Source organism: Lolium rigidum, chromosome 7 (genome assembly GCF_022539505.1).
Source record: "Lolium rigidum isolate FL_2022 chromosome 7, APGP_CSIRO_Lrig_0.1, whole genome shotgun sequence".
Taxonomy (NCBI): domain Eukaryota; kingdom Viridiplantae; phylum Streptophyta; class Magnoliopsida; order Poales; family Poaceae; genus Lolium; species Lolium rigidum.
In genome coordinates this window covers 134,109,891-134,127,084 of record NC_061514.1, presented here as the reverse complement: position 1 = coordinate 134,127,084, position 17,194 = coordinate 134,109,891, and the positions used below count along the sequence as shown (strand labels likewise).

At 49.0% G+C, this 17,194-nt stretch overlaps 2 protein-coding genes across 2 annotated transcripts; both read right to left on the bottom strand.

Annotated features, from left to right (window-relative positions):
• Positions 1-1,362: 1,362 nt before the first annotated feature.
• On the bottom strand, positions 1,363-4,467 carry LOC124672033 (ubiquinol oxidase 2, mitochondrial-like). The gene is made up of 4 exons (XM_047208329.1): positions 4,138-4,467; positions 3,891-4,019; positions 1,514-2,002; positions 1,363-1,422 (listed from the first exon to the last, which is right to left on the bottom strand). The coding sequence occupies exons 1-4, from the start codon at positions 4,465-4,467 to the stop codon at positions 1,363-1,365; spliced, it is 1,008 nt and encodes a 335-aa protein (XP_047064285.1).
• A 3,370-nt stretch (positions 4,468-7,837) lies between these two features.
• Positions 7,838-14,129, bottom strand: LOC124672032 (probable receptor-like protein kinase At1g49730). The gene is made up of 9 exons (XM_047208328.1): positions 13,586-14,129; positions 11,578-12,126; positions 10,390-10,668; positions 9,408-9,669; positions 9,287-9,339; positions 9,125-9,192; positions 8,794-8,883; positions 8,602-8,692; positions 7,838-8,451 (listed from the first exon to the last, which is right to left on the bottom strand). Exons 1-9 carry the CDS (start codon positions 14,127-14,129, stop codon positions 7,838-7,840), a joined length of 2,550 nt encoding a protein of 849 aa, XP_047064284.1.
• Between the last annotated feature and the right edge of the window lie 3,065 nt (positions 14,130-17,194).

Sequence of the window (17,194 nt, the reverse complement as noted above, 5' to 3'; positions counted from 1 at the left end):
ACCATAGTTGATGGTACTTACCTTAGTATTAGTTTGCGTGTACTTTAAAGTACTCATGGCTATGTCCCTGGCTATTTAAATGGCCAGACTATGAAGAAGAGCCCCAGTACCAAGATGAAGGACAGCAGGACGTCTACGACAACTAGGACTACTCCTGACGTCAATAGTTGCCTGTGGAACAGATGGACTACTACTACGCTACTTCCGCTGTGTGTTTTGTATTGGATCCTTAGATCCACTGTGTTGTAATGAGACTGGATCATGTGATCCTTTGATGTAAGACAATTATGAGTTGTAATGAATGATGTTCTGTGATATCAATTTATTATGTCTCACAAAAACAATATTTTTGGGATTGCGATGAATGGCATAATAGGCATCTGGAATTAAAAATCCGGGTGTTGACAGTCCACTTGCAAAAATTGTATGGCGAATAATATATATGACTTTCAGTTTATCTCCTCCTGCTATTTGTTTCAGATTAGAGTGGGAGTTTGTGCCATCATGTGGGCTATCTGAACATGTGCGAAATGATTTTATTTTTAACAAGCCGAAATCTCCATCCTTCTTGCAGGTTATTTTGGTGGCTATTCACTGGATCCGTATGTGGTCCTACTCCAATCAGGGGAGCATCAGGATGCCATGGAGCCTGGGTGCAACCGTGCAAGCGACCGAGATCGTTGCACATGATTTCTACAGCCGGTGCGGGTGGAGGTATCATCATTGGATTGGATTTTGATGTATCCTTGGCATCTCATGTTGAGTTTTTTTTCGCTGGTTGATCTTTGTATCGATCCTAGCTAATCCTTGAATTGTAATAAATATGATACTATTCTCGATAAAGTAATAAAGAAGCCATATGCATCAGTTTGATGCAGAGGGTGGGTATGCCCCCACTTCGAGAAAAAGAACCAGGTGTGACTCACATTATCCATTCAGTATTAATCCGGATGTTATATATATTTTTTCTCCGTTTTAAAATAAGTGTCTCAACTTTTTTTTAGACACGGGTATATCTATAACTAAAATAGATCTAAATATATTTGTATATGCGGCCGTATGCATCATTGTGATGGAGGCTGGGGCAACCGGGGTAACCCATTTCAAAAAAAATGTATCTAGATAAATTTGAAACATTTATTTTAGAACAAGGCAATACATTATTAATCAAACCAGGGATAGCGTACACAACGAACACAAGGGAATGACTTTTTGAATACAACAATTGCATGGCTAATGTACGCAACACTAGTAGAAGCTAGATGTTTTATTTTCAAACATGTTCGGAACCAGCAAGGCAGCAACGATCATTGCATCCACACAAGCTCCATCATGTTTATTACTGCTAACTGATGTCTTCTCTCAGTGGTAGCCGATCGGTGCAGGTACCTCCCGCAGCGCATGCCCCTGGTAATATATGTCCTGCAAATATATAGCGCAGACATTTCAGTACAAGAAGCAGTTTACTCTTGGCAGGTTGCCGCTAAATATAACGGAAGCAGAAGATGCTTACGGAGGCGTAGTGGTTGACGTCGCGGTGGTGCGCCTCGTCGGCGCGGACGACCGTGACGACGTCCTTGAGCGTGGCGCCGGGCGGGAGGCGCCAGTAGTCGATGGCGATGGCGGGCGCGGGCACGTCGTCGATCTTGCCGGCGTCGAGGTCGCGGAGGAACTCGTTGTAGGAGTGCACGGCCTCCTCCTCCAGGTAGCCCACCACGCGGTGCGCGACCCTCGGGGAGAGCAGGTAGGTGGCGAGGTAGACGTTGAAGAAGACGCCCTGGACGGCCACGACGAGCGCGCGCTCGTGCCACCGCGGCTGGGACACCTCCATGAAGGTCATGAGGTGCATGCGCTCGTTCTCGGCCTCCTCCAGCAGCGCGCGGATCCACCCGCCGCTCTGCTCGAACCGCCGGAGCGACCGGAGGTGGAGCACCGCGCCGGCCACCATGCCGGGGACTGCGGCCACCGTCTCCAGCATCATCGCGCGGCAGCCGTACCTCCTCTGTGCGCGTTCATAAGCAAAAAATTTGAAATGTAAGCATGGCGAGTCGATGCAAGTGTTCGATTCTGCAGTTACTAGTTACTAGTACTAACCAACAATGGAATTTGAAAACATTTTTTTAGTGCCACGCGGATATGGGCTTTCAGTGGACCAGCCATGTGTTTGAAATTTGGAAATTCAAGTTGCTCCGCCGTACGGTCCGAACTCCGAACTTTTTTTAAACAGAAGGCACAAAGTGCCCAGCTTTAAATTAATAAAGCCACACGGCCAAGGTACAAAGATGCTGAAGAACAGCTTACAACTCACACCGACAACAGCAAACATAAGGTACACCAGAAACTAGCTGAAGCCTGAAGAGCCCTTCCAACGCGATCGAAGTACCAGGGAGCTGGCAAGGTGAAACTTGGGATGGGATTATCTGCTTTGCTTGGGAGGATTCACGGCTGGAGCAAGATGGCGAGTCGTCGCCTGTCCATTCTCTTCCATGGCCGGAGAGGGACCCCTGCCCCCTCGCCCTGGCTCGAAGGGCGCCGTACCGCCGCCCATGGAGACACACTCACCCAGAGCAAAGAAGGGACATGAACCAGACTGCAAAACTGAGCCAACACTAGAGCCCACCCGAGCGCTGCGTCGAGCACACCACGAGAAGCCTTGCTGCTGGCCGCGGCACCTGACACGAAGAGACGAAGCTGCAGGGCGAGGACGCTGAAGAGAAGGGGCTCTGAAGGAGACGAGGAAGGGCATAGCCGAGCCTCAGGGCAGCACCTACAGGGGAGAAGCATCGTGCTCCTGTCGTCCCACAACCTCGCACCCGAGCGAGTGCAGAGCACGAACCAGCGAGCATCCAAAAGGATTGTGGGAGCCAGACCCTTGAGCTCAGCAGCACCACCATCGCCCATACCACAGCCACAGCGCCAACCATCAGGGAAACAGCGCCAACCCACAACCCCAACTGATCCAAGGCGACACCTTCAGGAAGGTGACGGCGCACGGGGCGTCGCTGCCGCCCAATCCAAAGGATTTGGGATTTCTCCCGCATCGGGGAAGGGGAAGGGAGGGGGGCAAGATACCTTGACGGCGCTCCAGGAAGAACACGGCGCCCGCGGGCGTCGCCACCGTCGTGGCTGACACAGCCAGCCAGCGATTTCTCCCGGAATCTGCACCACCTCCAGCACCCAGCCCGGCACCCGCTCCGCCAGCCAAAAACCGTCGGAGCACGACGCCGGGAGGGTGGGGCGCGCCAAGCGAAGAGGGAGGCGCCATCCTTCCGATCTGGTCCGGGGCACCGACGCCGCGGCCCCCGCACCACGACCAGCACCCTCCACCTCCCCGCCGTCCACACAGCCGAAGAGGAGGACCCGCATCGCGCACGCCGCTCGCCGCAGAGCCCGCGCCGCCACACCACCAGAGGCCGCCGCCTCAGATCCCGAGCCCCCACCGGGGAAGCCAACGGACAAGCTCGTCCGCGAAGGGAAAGCTCGTCGGCCGCCGCCTCGGTCAAGGCGATCCCGGCGCGGAGATCCTCCATCTAGAACCGCGCGGGGGGCCAAGGGCTCAGATCCCCGCCGCCCCCTTCACCGGCGTCGCGGGCTTAGCCCGCCGGCGTCTCTGGGGGCGACGAGGAGGGCAGGAGGGGGAGGAGGAGACGGAGGCGGCGCGGCTAGGGTTTCGCCCCTCGGTCGCCTGGAGGGGGCGACCCGAGGAGAGCGAAGCGGTTTCCTCCTCGTCCTCGGGCTCGTAGCAGCAAGTTACCTGATGTCCGAACTCCGAACTCGACCACCTGAACCTCACTGGAGGGTCCAGGGTCTGGCTACCAAATCCACGGGTTCAGAAAAATACAGCTTTGAATTGTGAGCAACCTAATGAAAATTCAAGCGTAGCTTAATACCTGGAAGAAGAGGTCGGCGTGCCAGCGCATGGCCTTGACCGTCCACCTGGCCATCTTGTCCCCCATCGTCGCCGGCTGGTGGTGCTTCGTCAGATCAATGGACACGTCCGCCTCGTACGCATCCCACGGCTGCAGATCGATGCATCATTCATTCAGTTCAATTTTACGTACACTTCAAAGTTCAAAGTGACATCGTCAACCAGGAATCAAGGCAAGATCACGACCGGCCGGTCTACGTCGTACGTACCCTGAAGCACGACCACTTCCACTCGGTCCCGTCCTCCTTGACGAGCCTCGTCGGCGCCACGCCCCAGTAGCTCGCCGCCTCCGTCTCCTCTTTCTTCTTCTTACCGCAAGACGCCGGCGGCGTCAAGGGCCCCGACACCGGCGTGGCCGCGGTGCTGGCCGAGCGAGCGTCACATTTCCACATCTCCGGCGCCCCCATGGCAGCTGCGCGCGCGGTACGCACAGGCCCGATGCCGAGCGCCGCGGATGAGCGACCACCGGCCACGAAGAAGCGCGCCCCTAGATGGGCCATCGCCGCCGACCTCGCGACACGCCGCGCCGACTGCGCCATGCTCATATTTCCTGCTGAACCTAGACAACTAGACAAGGTAGTAGTAGTATTCACTTTCTTTGAGAAGATCTCTCTCGTACGTCGGTGCCTTTGTGGTGATCTGTGGGGACGACAGGGAAATGGGTGGTCTTATATACGCGGAGGCGGGGAGAGGTATACATACCGTACACACGTGTACGTAGTTGGGCTTCTCAGCTGACCTTGGCTGCGTAGATGGAGCTACAACCTTGAGAGTGCCAAGTTAGCAACTTGAAGAGCATATGCATGCATACCAGTGTAGCACGCTGTTTCGCCTTTGCATGGGTTAGGATCCTATGTGGCGCGTATCACCATTGCTCAGTGGAACTTACTCTTCGTGGAACATTTTTTTCTGAAACAAACAACTCGTCACAATCTAAAGAAGTACCGAAAATTACCCTGCACCTTCTATAGCGTGCAGGACCCTATGTTTTTCTCCCCTCCCAACTAGCCCACTTTTCTCTACTTCTACACTAGTTTTAAAATTGGGCAGTGCTGGGCGTCCCCCGGGGGATCAAATCCCTCTATCCCCCGGATCGCCAGCCGTTAGATGCGGTTAATCAAGCCCGTCCATCCGGGGTCAACGCCCCAGCGCAACCGAGAAAGAAAGGAAGAAACACATCGCACGAGAGGATCTACAGCGCCATCGTCCTCAGACTTCCATCCCCCGCGCCAGTAGAACTGCCACGCGCCCCGCCGGTACTCCGTTAGCACCGTTACTCGCGCCATCAGCACCATCGCCCTCTCCGCTAGCATCTCCGGCGATGTCGACTCCTTGGTGCCGAAAACGGAAAAGCCTCCGCTTACTAGCTCGCAAGCATCGCCGGCGCCGGCGGGCCGCAAAGCATGGCGCTGCTAGTAGCAACGCCGGGCGCCGCTCGCAGCAATGGTCGGAGGAGGCGAATTGGGGCGGATAGTACCAACGTCGGGCGCCGCTCGCAGCGCCGGCAGCGACGGATTGAAGCAGCTCCGACGGTGGACGGACTGTAGCAGCGCCGGTGGCCTTTGGCAGCAGTGCCGGCGCCCTTTGGTAGCATCGCCGGCGGCATATTGTAGCAGCGCCGCCGGCCTTTGGTAGCATCGCCGCCGGCCTTTGGTAGCATCGCCGACGGCATCTTGTAGCATCGCCGGCGGCCTTCGGTAGCAGCTTCGGTGGCCTTTGGTAGCAGCGCCGACGGCCTTCGGTAGCAGCTTCGGTGGCCTTTGGTAGCAGCGCCGGCGGCATATTGTAGCATCGGGCAGCCATGGCAGGCGGCTAGCTGCAAAATCGAACTCGGTTTGCTGCCGGGTCGACGACCGGAGGCTGTAAAGGCCCGGCGGCCGCTTGTAGCGGCGGAGGGCCGTGGCAGACTCCGAGGGGTAGAGGCAGCGTGCCTCCGGGATGGGCGTCGATGCAGATCTCGAGGAGGCGGACCTTGCTGCCGTCCTAACTGTGGCTTTGCTTGGCCACGGGGCGGCGCTGCAGCCGGCGCATGGCTCCCGCCGGCTGGGGAGCGGCGGCGATCTGGCGCGTGGAGGAGAGCGGCGTGCAAGCTGGGTGGCTCAGTGGCGGAGGCTTCCGACGCGGGCGGCCGGAGCTAAGTGGAGCTGCGCTGTGGTTGCATCAGCCTGATTTGGGGGAGTCTGACCTGGAGAGCTTGAAGATGGAGACGAGAACGTGGGTGGGACCCATCTTAGCGAGTCAGTTCGGTTTGCCACGCAGTGAGACACGTGTCGAACGCTGCATCAGGACGATGCGAACGACGGGATCGTCCGGGGGAACTGTAGTGTTTTCCTTTAAAATTTCAAGCTTATGTAGCTTTTGAATTAGAAGTCCAATTTATATATAAACTGTTTGAATATTTTAGTGGGGGTGTCAGATGGGGGTATATTGTGCCGGCAAATGATTCCTGCATGTCCAAAACTCAAAGAAAAAACAGAGAAATGGATGGTGCATGGATGCACGCAATCTAGCACACATGCTATAGGAAAACATTTCTCCAATTCAAAGCCCATGCTTAAGGTGAATAATACAATATGACCACGTTTTCTATTTTTTAGAAAATACAATACGATGCTTACAAATACTTTACATATGTTCACCCATATAAATGAACACATACCCAGCTCAACAGAAAATATTAGCATTGCAAATACGTCAAGAATTTCTCTTAAAAAACAAAGATATACTAGTTTGCAAACTCTTATTGCGTAGAATGCAGCTCGTGCATTCATCGCCACAGGATACTTTGCCTTATGTCTCTGGCTTCGCGTGGCTGGCGTGAGCGATGACAATTGTAAGTATATTCCGAACAACCATTTGCAACGTGAGAGAGATAAAATAAGGAAAGCACGATGGAATATGAGTTGAACAGTTTTGTTCACACTACGTGGTGCCCGAGTGGGACGTACTGCGCATGACGGTGCTTGCATCAAGAAATGACTTTGTACCGTGCAGTTTTCTAGAATGCAAGAAAGAGTTGGTAAAAGATTTCAGCACGAATCTCAAAGCACTAAATCAAAGGGTGAAGCATGCACTCGTTGAGCTTGCATTGCAACATCAAATTCAGCACATTTCATATGCTAATATGCTTTCGTGGTGGTTCAAGTTCTGGTGGCAATGAGAAATTGGATCTGGTGATTTGTGATTTCGAGCAGCGGAAATGGCAAGTGGGAGGTAGTAGAAGTCCAGAGTCTAAATTTGCAAGGTGAAAATCTCAGGTCTAGTCTTAATTGGTTGTGTCTGCCAATGGTCTTGTTGAAGGTGTGAGCACGGATTTTCAGGTGACGACGATGTTTGTGCGTAGGTTTTGGAGAAGATGGATTTTTAGTGCTACTTTGGTTCTTTGGTTCGCTGCTACAAGGTATGGATCATTGTAGTGAGACTTTTCTTTTTTATGTAATTCATTTTTTAGATGTGGGTATCCGTATTTGCCATTAGGCACTTGAGACTGAGTGTAATTTTTTTTTTTTGAGGGTAAACGTGAGCTTTATTGATCATAAAACACAGGTTTTACAATCATTACCAATCAGTGCCGACAAGCAAATCGGAACTGACTCGCTTAATGCCCCGGCACTTGAGACTGAGTGTAATTGGTACCTCTTGATTAACATATACACTTTATCGAAATATATGCTTCATGGTATTGTACCCTCAATGGATATGAGCAGTATATGCAATAAAAAAGCTCCAATTAGAATCAAGAGGACCCCTTTTCATTGAAAGATCTGAATGGCAATTCTACAAAGAGTGCATTCATGAAGATTGCTCCTAGTAGGTGGGTCGACGGGAATGGCCCGTGGCTTGCTATGATGGCTGATGCCTAATGGAATTAACCGGCAAAAAAAAGGTTGGCAACGGCATCAGGTCGTATCAGCGTTCAGGCCAAGAACCGGCGGCGTCCGCTGGCGACTGGGGCTCCGGCGAATTGCACTCCAGCAGCACGGTGCGGCTGCAGTGGGACCTGGACGTGCTCGGCGACGACGGCAGGCACCGGGGTTCGCCGCTGTACTGGATCACGTCGCCGCCATCACGATGCTGCTGCTGCTGATGGTGATGCCACTCTTTCCCCTTCCGCCCGCTCTGCCCGCCGTAGTAGTACCCCTGCTCGACCTCCACGGCACGCGCGAACGCGCCGGACAGCGGGTCCAGCCGCTCGTAGAGGATCCGGAGGACCTGCTTCATCGACGGCCGCGCGCCGCCGTCCCTGTGGGTGCACCAGTGGATCACGTCCGCCATCACCTGCAGCTCGTCCAGGTCGAACGTGTCCGCCACCGCCGGGTCCACCAGCTCGTGGAGGCGGTAGTCGGTGCCGATGAGCTCGCGGGACCACTCCACAAGGCTCCTGTTGTCCTGCACCACCGGCCTCCCTGTGACGAGCTCCAGCATCAACACGCCGTAGCTGTAGACGTCGCTCTTCGCCGTCAGCTCCTGGGTCACCACATACTCGGGGTCTACGTAGCCTGCGCGGAGATATACACACGGTACTGACGAAAATGTTGATTGAACAAATTAGTAGTGTTTCACTTGAAGAGTGAAGGCATAGGCTAAAACAGAGTACAAGGTAACCGGGGATTCCAATTTACATTTCAGCAGCATATCTGAACAAAACCCCAGAGAACAGCAGAAAACCTTACCAGGAGTTGCCTGGAACTTGACAGTCCTTGTGGTGGAACTGATGGTAGTATTAGCACCACTTGAGATGTGTACATGGCCACACCCAGCAAGCTGTGGAAAACCAATCCATTAGTCTCTGACGAGTAAAGATTTTTGAACAGAAACTGATGAGTATGGATTGATCCCGGTGTAATAAGTTATGCACCACATACCTTCGCGAGGTAATTCTTGTCCAAGAGGACATTGCTAGGCTTTATGTCTCCATGGTACAGTGGAGGATCACAATAGAAATGAAGGTACTCCTGAAACAAAGATAGTTACTAATTGGTTGATTGTCAACACTAACATAGCAGTTGAAATATATTTGATGCTTGTAGAAGGAAAATAAATCAGAATACACTTGGTGTACGTATGAATTACAGTTTTAAGCAAACACTAACTGTTCCAATTGCGACTTGGGCAAAAGGGGAAAATCACAATGAAGTATGAACTACTTGAGGGTAAATGGGCAATTCAGGAGAACACTGACTTCTGGAAACTTACCAAAGCATTTGCAACATCAATGGCAATTTGGATCCTGTTTTTCCATGGCAGCAGCCGTTTACCTGACGCTGCAAAGAGAAGAATGCTATTCTGCACATAATTCAACAAAAAAATGTAGCAAAGACAAAGAATGAGAATGAAACATGAGTCATGAGATATTACAGTGAAGGTGATCCTTAAGGCTTCCGTTTTCCATGTATTCATACACCTGGAACCTGGATAATGCGAAATTGTAAAAACCATAAATTGGTTAATATCTGAACTTATTGGCAGCAAACTTTACCTCTCAAATCTCGCTAAACAATATCCTCTAAGCCCAACAAGATGGCGATGATGCAGCCGCCCAAGAAGTTCCATTTCTTTGCAAAATTCTAGCTGACCTCCTTTTGGTGAGCTCTCCATGCGCCGAATTGCAACCACAGAACCATTGTTAAGCTGCCCTTTGAATATTGTAGCATTATCATTTCCTCCCAACCTGGTGCCAAAGTTTTTTGTTGCCCTTCTCATTTCTGAGTGACTAAATCTGCTAAAAATGGTGGAAGTACCTGCAAAATGATCTTGCTAAGCACACGAATTGAAACGGGTCTTACAACTAATTCTAATAATAAGTAATTCAAAGAATGCAGAATCAAATATCGCTCCATCAAGTTCAACGTAAAGTAATCATACGGTTTCCTAACACGAATTGGTCAAATAGAGCATAACAATAAGAACTATATGATCCACAGCAGGAAAAACTCCCAAGTCCGGAGCATATGGCATATTTTGTCAATTTCCTGATGAATGGCTCCAGGATCATGAGCATCAAATGGCATTCCATGTCTAGTAAAGCTTTAACATATCTGAGCTTGGCACAAGTTAGTTATTTTAAAATTTAACATGGTAGTGGTAATGTATGTATTCAAACACGGTAGATATTTTGAATTGGACAATAGGAAGTGGTGAAATGTATTGATTGGAAAGGGCCATACTTATACTCCATTTTCCATAAGGTACATTCGCATTCTGACTCTGCCCGCTTACCACTAGCAAATCTCAAAGCCATAAATCAGTTATGTTGTTATCTAAAGTATTTCATGTCCATACAGAAATGTAGATGTTTGAAAAAATAAATAGAAGGAAATGCATAAGAAAACACTATAGTCCATAGATTTAATGTCAAGTGGTAAACTTGCCCCTATTAAAGTCATTCAAATATCTAAGTTGACCAAATATTCATACTAAAAGAATGGCAGTACAATGACCACAACTTATCAAATGTTTACCTTCTTGGCCCTTCTTGACACAGGAACTGAACGCTTCTAGAGGTTTAATCCCCTCAATCTTTTCTAGTTCTTTGCTCTTTCTACGGATAAGTAAAATTAGCACTACCACCAGTGTAACCGATAATCCTGTAACCAAGGCCCCAATTGCTGGGAATAGTACACGCTTGTAACTACGATGATGATTGGATGACTCTCCAGTCCCAGGTAGTTGTTCTGCAAATGGACTAGGAGAAATATTTTGTGCAGGATTTTCAGCTGGGGATGGCGTCGAGATGTTCACTGCATCAGAGATTCAATAAACTGTTACGTTTTTTAGAATTTCAGAACTCAGAGGAATTCAAAGTATATATCTCACACATAACTTCTAAATTTCATACCACATCCCATCACAACAAGGCATATTATGAACAATAATGAGGGCTAGTATTATATATAACTACTGGAAAAATCCTAGAGCCTTGAAATGCCACTACAAAATGGACACTATCTTCTATGCTACTACTTTCCATTACATACCCCTTATATGCCATCGCTTCCAATGGTGTCACTGTTAACTATTTTTCAGTAGAAAAATAATCAGCTTACCCAAATTTAACCATCTGGCGAGCAAACATATCAAAATGAAACGATTTAATATGAAAATATGCCCATATTAAGTCTATTTCACATAAATATTCATATTCATATTCAAACTTATACTACAGCGAACATGTCAGTATTAATATAGTATACTAATGATTTGCAGGCCGTGGGATATGTGTAAATGTGCACACTAAAAAAGTTCTAGTGTGCTACACAACTGAAGTTCTCAAAATAAAACTAGCCCAGGGTATGCAGATTCATGAAATACATAAGACTTAACAAAATTGAACGAAAGAAAAATGGTATATCAACATAGATAAGTTCCACAAAGCAGGAGTTGACGATCCTGTGGGGTTTATGCATTGTATTAGCATTAACACATCAGCATAAAAATGGAATATATTCTTCGCCCTAGAAGTTGTCAAATACACTATATGTTAGCCTAGATTAACTTGCTTGAAAGAATCACATGAATATCCTCTAGTTTTGAAAAAACAAAGATATTTGCGTGGACAAGGTCATCACATCACCCTAAAGTGTAATCTGTGAGCACAAATTTGGAAAATGGCACTGTCCATTATACGAAAGACAGGAGAAAAATCAAACCTTGAAGAGCAGCAAGCCCCTGAACGCTAAAAAAGCAGGTCGCCGTATCAAGAGTCGATATGTTCCCTTGACTGGCAAGAGCAACAAAGGCAGCATTGCGGCAGGTATTCAGTGTGATGTTATCTTGCTGTCCCACAAGATGGCGGAGGTATGACAGACCAGAATTTAAGCAACTCTTGCAACTGACGTCATCTGGAAGCGAGGTTGCGCAGCTTCTAACCACGTCACTGAAATTCGGGGACTGTAACATCTGGACGATGGTAGTCATGCCAGCACACTGGTAGGACGCCTGAATCTTGATCCCAAGGCCGCAAAACGACGCTGCGGTAGGAATTACCCCTTGCGACACCAAAGTGTCAGAGATGTTGCCGATACAGGCATCGGCAAGTTGAGATGGAACCCCAAGAGTGCCTGCTGTGTTTGCGTACATGGCGGATGAGACTGCAAGGACGGCATTGATGTAGCGGCAACACTTTGAGTGCCCGATTTGGTCCGAGCATACGGAAGCTATCAGCGCATAGTTCGGCCAACTCAAATCCAACGGACAGTCTGCATGTTCAAACAATACGTATCAGTGACAATGCAAAAATGCAGATAGACGGTTGGCTAACCCATAATAATAATAAAAGTTTTGGAAAAAAGATAAGAGCAATTGATGCAGTGGAGGTAGCTAATACAGGCAAATACTTGCTGCTGCCACCGAATTGTGATCCTATCTAACAGAAGCGCCCGGAACAGATCACGTGAGCAGTAGTACCAGCTGAGTACTAGCCTGGTGGATTTGCATGTCATAAATCATACATCCATACCTCCCTCCTTACATCAGAGCTGGTACGGGCCGAATGTAGAGCATTTGGTAGTACATTACGGTAGCACACAAGTAAGAAAACAAACCCATGTGCATGCTAAGGACCATGAAGCAAATCTAAAATATAAAGTCAGATAAATTGGAGGATTGGCTGGCCCGGAAATTAAAATTGAACTTGGAAATAACAGACGAGCAATTGATGTACTCCAGTAGAGTACATGTAGCCAATACTAACACCGAATTGTTATCCTATCTAACAGAACCACCGGGAACATATTTATCACATGACCAGTACCAGCTGAGTAGGTGCCTGATGGATTGCATCGGAGCTGCTACGGCCCCGAATGTAGAGCATTTTGGTCGTACACTACGGTAGCCCACCCCACACACAGAGCAGAAGTAAGAGAAACATGCCATGTGCATGTTGTTGAAATGCTGAGGAACACCAGGCAAATCTGGAATTATCATCATGTCAGGCTAATTATAGTGGTTCAGTTAACTCCAAATGCCAGTACAGAGACCCTCACGGACAGCAGCGGCCATTGAAACCCAAGAAGCTAGGCCATCCCGCGAGTGGGTACGTGTGCAGCAACGGAATTAGGTAAGCGATTGAATGGCGTGAGGAGTGCAGCGCGAGTGAGTGAGGTAGAGGCGGTCCCCTTGGGCGGCGCTGGTGGACTCGCTGTAGTAGCAGGAGCAGACGAAAAATGTGGCCCGTGCCAATCGTGCTCGGGAATTTGTTCCCGGCTAGGCGACCCCGTATCGGGCCTAAATAAAAATGGCTAATCAATCGCGGACCTTGATTCGATTCCTGGATAATGCAGCTGTACGGTGCAGTGGTAATCTGAGCGGAATCGTCACAGACGAAACAGAAGGTAAACACTTGAGGAGCTCATGGAACGGGCACCGGAAGGGGAAGAAATCCAAAGGAATCGTGACACGAAACAGAACTAGAAGTCGAAGTCAGGAGCTCACTGAATGAGCGCCGGCAGGGAAGGAATCCAAAGAAGCGGTAAGAAAAGCGCGCGCGTAACCGTCGCAGTCGCCGACCTGATCCCCCTTGAATCCAACTCCATAATCCAAATACCAAATGCAGCTATTGCCAGTTCGCCACGGGAGCAGGTCGGGCTTCCAGCGGCCGCTAGTGCTACAGATGGACGGAAACCGGTAACGAGCTTGGCCAGAAGCAGAAAGGTTTACCTGCCGCGATCGCCGCGGGCGGGAGAGGGGCCAGGAGCGCCGCGGCCAGCGCCGCGCAGAGGAGCGCGCCGGGGCCGGGGCGCCGCATCGGGGAGCCGGCGGCGCAGTGCAGACGTCGTATCGGCTGCGGCGAGAGGAGGGGTGGAGAGTGGAGTGGAGCGGCGCGGGGCCTTTTCCGGGGGCAGGGCGAGGAAGGAAGGAATGGGATGCCAGGCGGACGGCGCCCCGACGGCAACCCAATATGCTCTTTGCTCGCTAAAAAATGTCGCTGTGGCTGCTGCCGCAGCGATGCTACTTTTGTTCTGTGCGCTGAGCTTTTGCTTTTCGGGTCGCAGCGGCGCCTTTTTCTCCCCGCGCGGCTCGGCCTCGGCGTGCTTGGGGATGGGCGGGGCGGGCACGGGTGCGCGGAACTGCGAATGCGACGCCGGGACGGGCTTGGACTTGGGGACTCCGCTCCGCCTCCGCGGACCACGGGTGGATCGCACATGGCCCGGCGCGGCGCCGTATCCAAGAACCCGTACTGTGCACTGTGTGCGCCGCTCATGTCCTTTTGCGGTTGATGGCGGCCTGCCCAGCCCAGATGCTCCAGCCTCCAGACGAGCCGACGAGGCGAGGGGTCTCAACGGTCAACACAATGTCCACTGTCTGGACCATCTGTGCATGCATGCATGGACTAGTTAACAAGAGCTGCGCACGCTTACCAGCATAACGGAATCGTTCAGACGCTGCAAAGTTGCCAAAAATCCTACACTAATCAATCCCATGTGACACAAAAAGTTAACTGGATTTGTCGTGCGCCCATCGCAGGATCAGCAGACCTTTGCACGCAGATGTGCAATCGGGGTGGCCTGTCTCAGTTTCCAAAAATTAAGAAGAGGGTGCACATAGAGATTAGATAAAGTACTAGGAAACATGCTCGTGCGTTGCACCGGGTCGAAAATAAATCGTGTGACACATGTCTTTAAAGCATTTATTCGCCATCTAAGAATATCATTTGTTCTTTATTTGTTTAAATTTACCATTACAAACATCTTATATTGCACCTAGATTTTGATTCAAACCATTAGGGAAACCACATGAAAATATTGGGAACCAATTTGTTTTAATCATCATATTGACAAGGAGAAAACCCAACGTTTGGTATCACCAAGTAAGATAAAAGAAAATCATCATCAATCCAGAACTCAACAACTTGCACCCACCTTGAGCAAATGAAACTCAACTTATATGCTTCAGTGAAGGAACGTGTCAAAAGAAAAAGGTTTGCTCTATATCAATCATGACTAATGAAAAATATTAAAATATCACGGTGTTGAAATCTAGTGTCGATGATGCATATACATCAAGCAGAGCTGCTTTCGAAGAAAAAATGCACCACTATCAAAAATATTTCTATATTACTTATTCACTTCAAAAATCAGTTACCACACCTATGTTCTGCGTTTTTTTTAAACACCGGCCCCAGATGCAAAAGAATCATTTTATTCCATCCGTTCCTCAACGTAGAGTAGAAGGTCAACATTCCAGACCTTACCAGTCTCTGCAACCAACGCTTAAAAAATACCTGGAAAATAATAATCAGTAGTGGAAATAAATATACTGCTTTTGCTGCATTGAATTCTGGAACAAAATAGAAAGAGTAACTTTTATGCAGACAAAAAGTATATTTCCATCAGTTTAACCATGTATAGCAAAGTGTTGGGGGAAATTACAGTATGCTAGAGGCTGAGCAACCAGATGGACCTACGCAAGCGGCGTGTCAGCCGCCGACAGCCGGCGTGGATCGCTGCATGTAACATAGCCGAGAGCAGCAAGCGTTAACCATGAGACAATTTTCCTGTTTCAGTTGTGATGTGAGCTGCACATGTTGACAATGTCTATGTTTTCTTTCCTAGCTTTTTGAAGCATCTAATACCAATATGATCGATGGCGACCTTTGTCTCATTCAGGAATAACAGAACATGATATATAGATGACTGCATGCGTATTCTGGAACTAAAATAGAGTTAGTATCCTCTTCAGACGTATCTGGAAACAGCCCTCCACTGTCAGGCCGATCACGCGGCATAGGGCATGGACGGCATTGGATGCCTCAACGCAGCAGAAGAATAACCGTGAATATCTTTGGATTTTTTCTAGCCTATGTCCTCTTCTTCCACCGCGAGCGCTCGTTTGATTCCTCTACCCTGCCGGTCTCTTTCAAGCTGTTCCTCTCCTTCTCCCTCCAGTCTGGCTGAAATATGTCGGTCTGAGTTGTTGATTTCGGAGTTCAGAAGCTTGATGCTTTGAATCTTCACGGACGGCCACAATTAAACACCGCCTGCTGCGTCCTGGCGGCCAGCCCGACGAGGTCTATCGCGTCGATTTGACCCACAATATGTCGGCTTGAGCGAGAGGTTGATCCACTGGATAGGGTGGCCTTGTGGGGATTATCTGAGGGAATCGGTAGTGTATATGGTGCAGGTCGGTACTTCTCTGCCGCCGCTACGGACGTTTTCCCAGGGACCTCGCCTTCGCAGCCTTCGTGCCGTCACCGGAATCTTTCCGCCGTATCCTCAAGCTGCCGCCCAGGAACAGCGCCGCGAGGTCAGGGAGGAGGAGCTTTGCTTCTGGGCGGTGCCTCGGCGGCTTATATCCAGGCAAATCGACTCGCTAGAGTCCCGGTTTGGATCGATCAAGGTTTCTGCTCTATAGGAATCGGGTTCGAGTTGGACACTGCAACGCACGACGATGGGCTCGATTCGACGGACCAACGACGGACGAAACGGACGAAGCGACGGAAACACTATTCACTTTATTATTAGGTATAGGTATAGATATAGATATGCGGCTAAATTCTGAAACCTAAATATCTTTTCGAAACGAGAGGATCACTCCCCGGCTCCACCGAATCAGGCAGGAAGTGACACATTGTATGCGAAGCCGTAGCTTTACATCCAAAACTTAAGTTCTAGTACACGCTATACATTAGAACAGGGTAAAAGGAGCGCCAGGAAATGTGGCACCAGGAAATTGCCATAGTGGCTTCCGTTCCACCGTTTAAGCTAGCTTGTTACTTTCCCTGCCCTTGCCATCACTCCTCTGTTTTCTTTCCTCGCATCGTATGCGAATATCATGCGTCGGAAAAGTTAAAAAAAAAAATAGCTACACAATATTATACAAGATTTAAAGATTCCATTTTTTATTAAATTGTGTTTCGGTAAAACATAACTAGGTGTCATATGCATAGAGATCCAGGTTAAACTATATTGTTGGTTATTAAGTGAGATCTGCTCCCGCGGTTTAGTTATGTTATTCGAGGGAGGGCAGGTTGAGTCAATGTATACTTTTGGACTAGAATACGAAACCACTCACCTTTCTGACCAACTACTGTCTCCGTCCTAAAAAAATGTTGCATATAAATTCTAATCAAAATCAAACTTTATAGGAACTATATACGAAAAAGTATTATTAACTATAATATGAAATGCACATAATATAAAAATATGTTTTACAATGATTCTAATAATAGTAATTTTATATTATAAAGTTGTTATATTTTGTTATATTCCAAAGATTGATTTTTACGTAAAATTATGCGTGGCATAAATAGTGGGAACACTACAGGAA

Coding starts and splice junctions, on each gene's coding strand:
- LOC124672033 (XM_047208329.1), bottom strand. CDS start 4,467: ATGGCGCAGTCGGCGCGGCGTGTCGCGAGGTCGGCGGCGATGGCCCAT. Junction 4,020..4,137: donor GGAAGTGGTCGTGCTTCAGG/GTACGTACGACG, acceptor ATCGATCTGCAG/CCGTGGGATGCGTACGAGGC. Junction 2,003..3,890: donor ACGCCGACCTCTTCTTCCAG/GTATTAAGCTAC, acceptor GAACGCGCACAG/AGGAGGTACGGCTGCCGCGC.
- LOC124672032 (XM_047208328.1), bottom strand. CDS start 14,129: ATGAGCGGCGCACACAGTGCACAGTACGGGTTCTTGGATACGGCGCCG. Junction 10,669..11,577: donor GGGGCTTGCTGCTCTTCAAG/GTTTGATTTTTC, acceptor TCTCTGATGCAG/TGAACATCTCGACGCCATCC. Junction 9,193..9,286: donor CCTTAAGGATCACCTTCACT/GTAATATCTCAT, acceptor TTCTCTTTGCAG/CGTCAGGTAAACGGCTGCTG.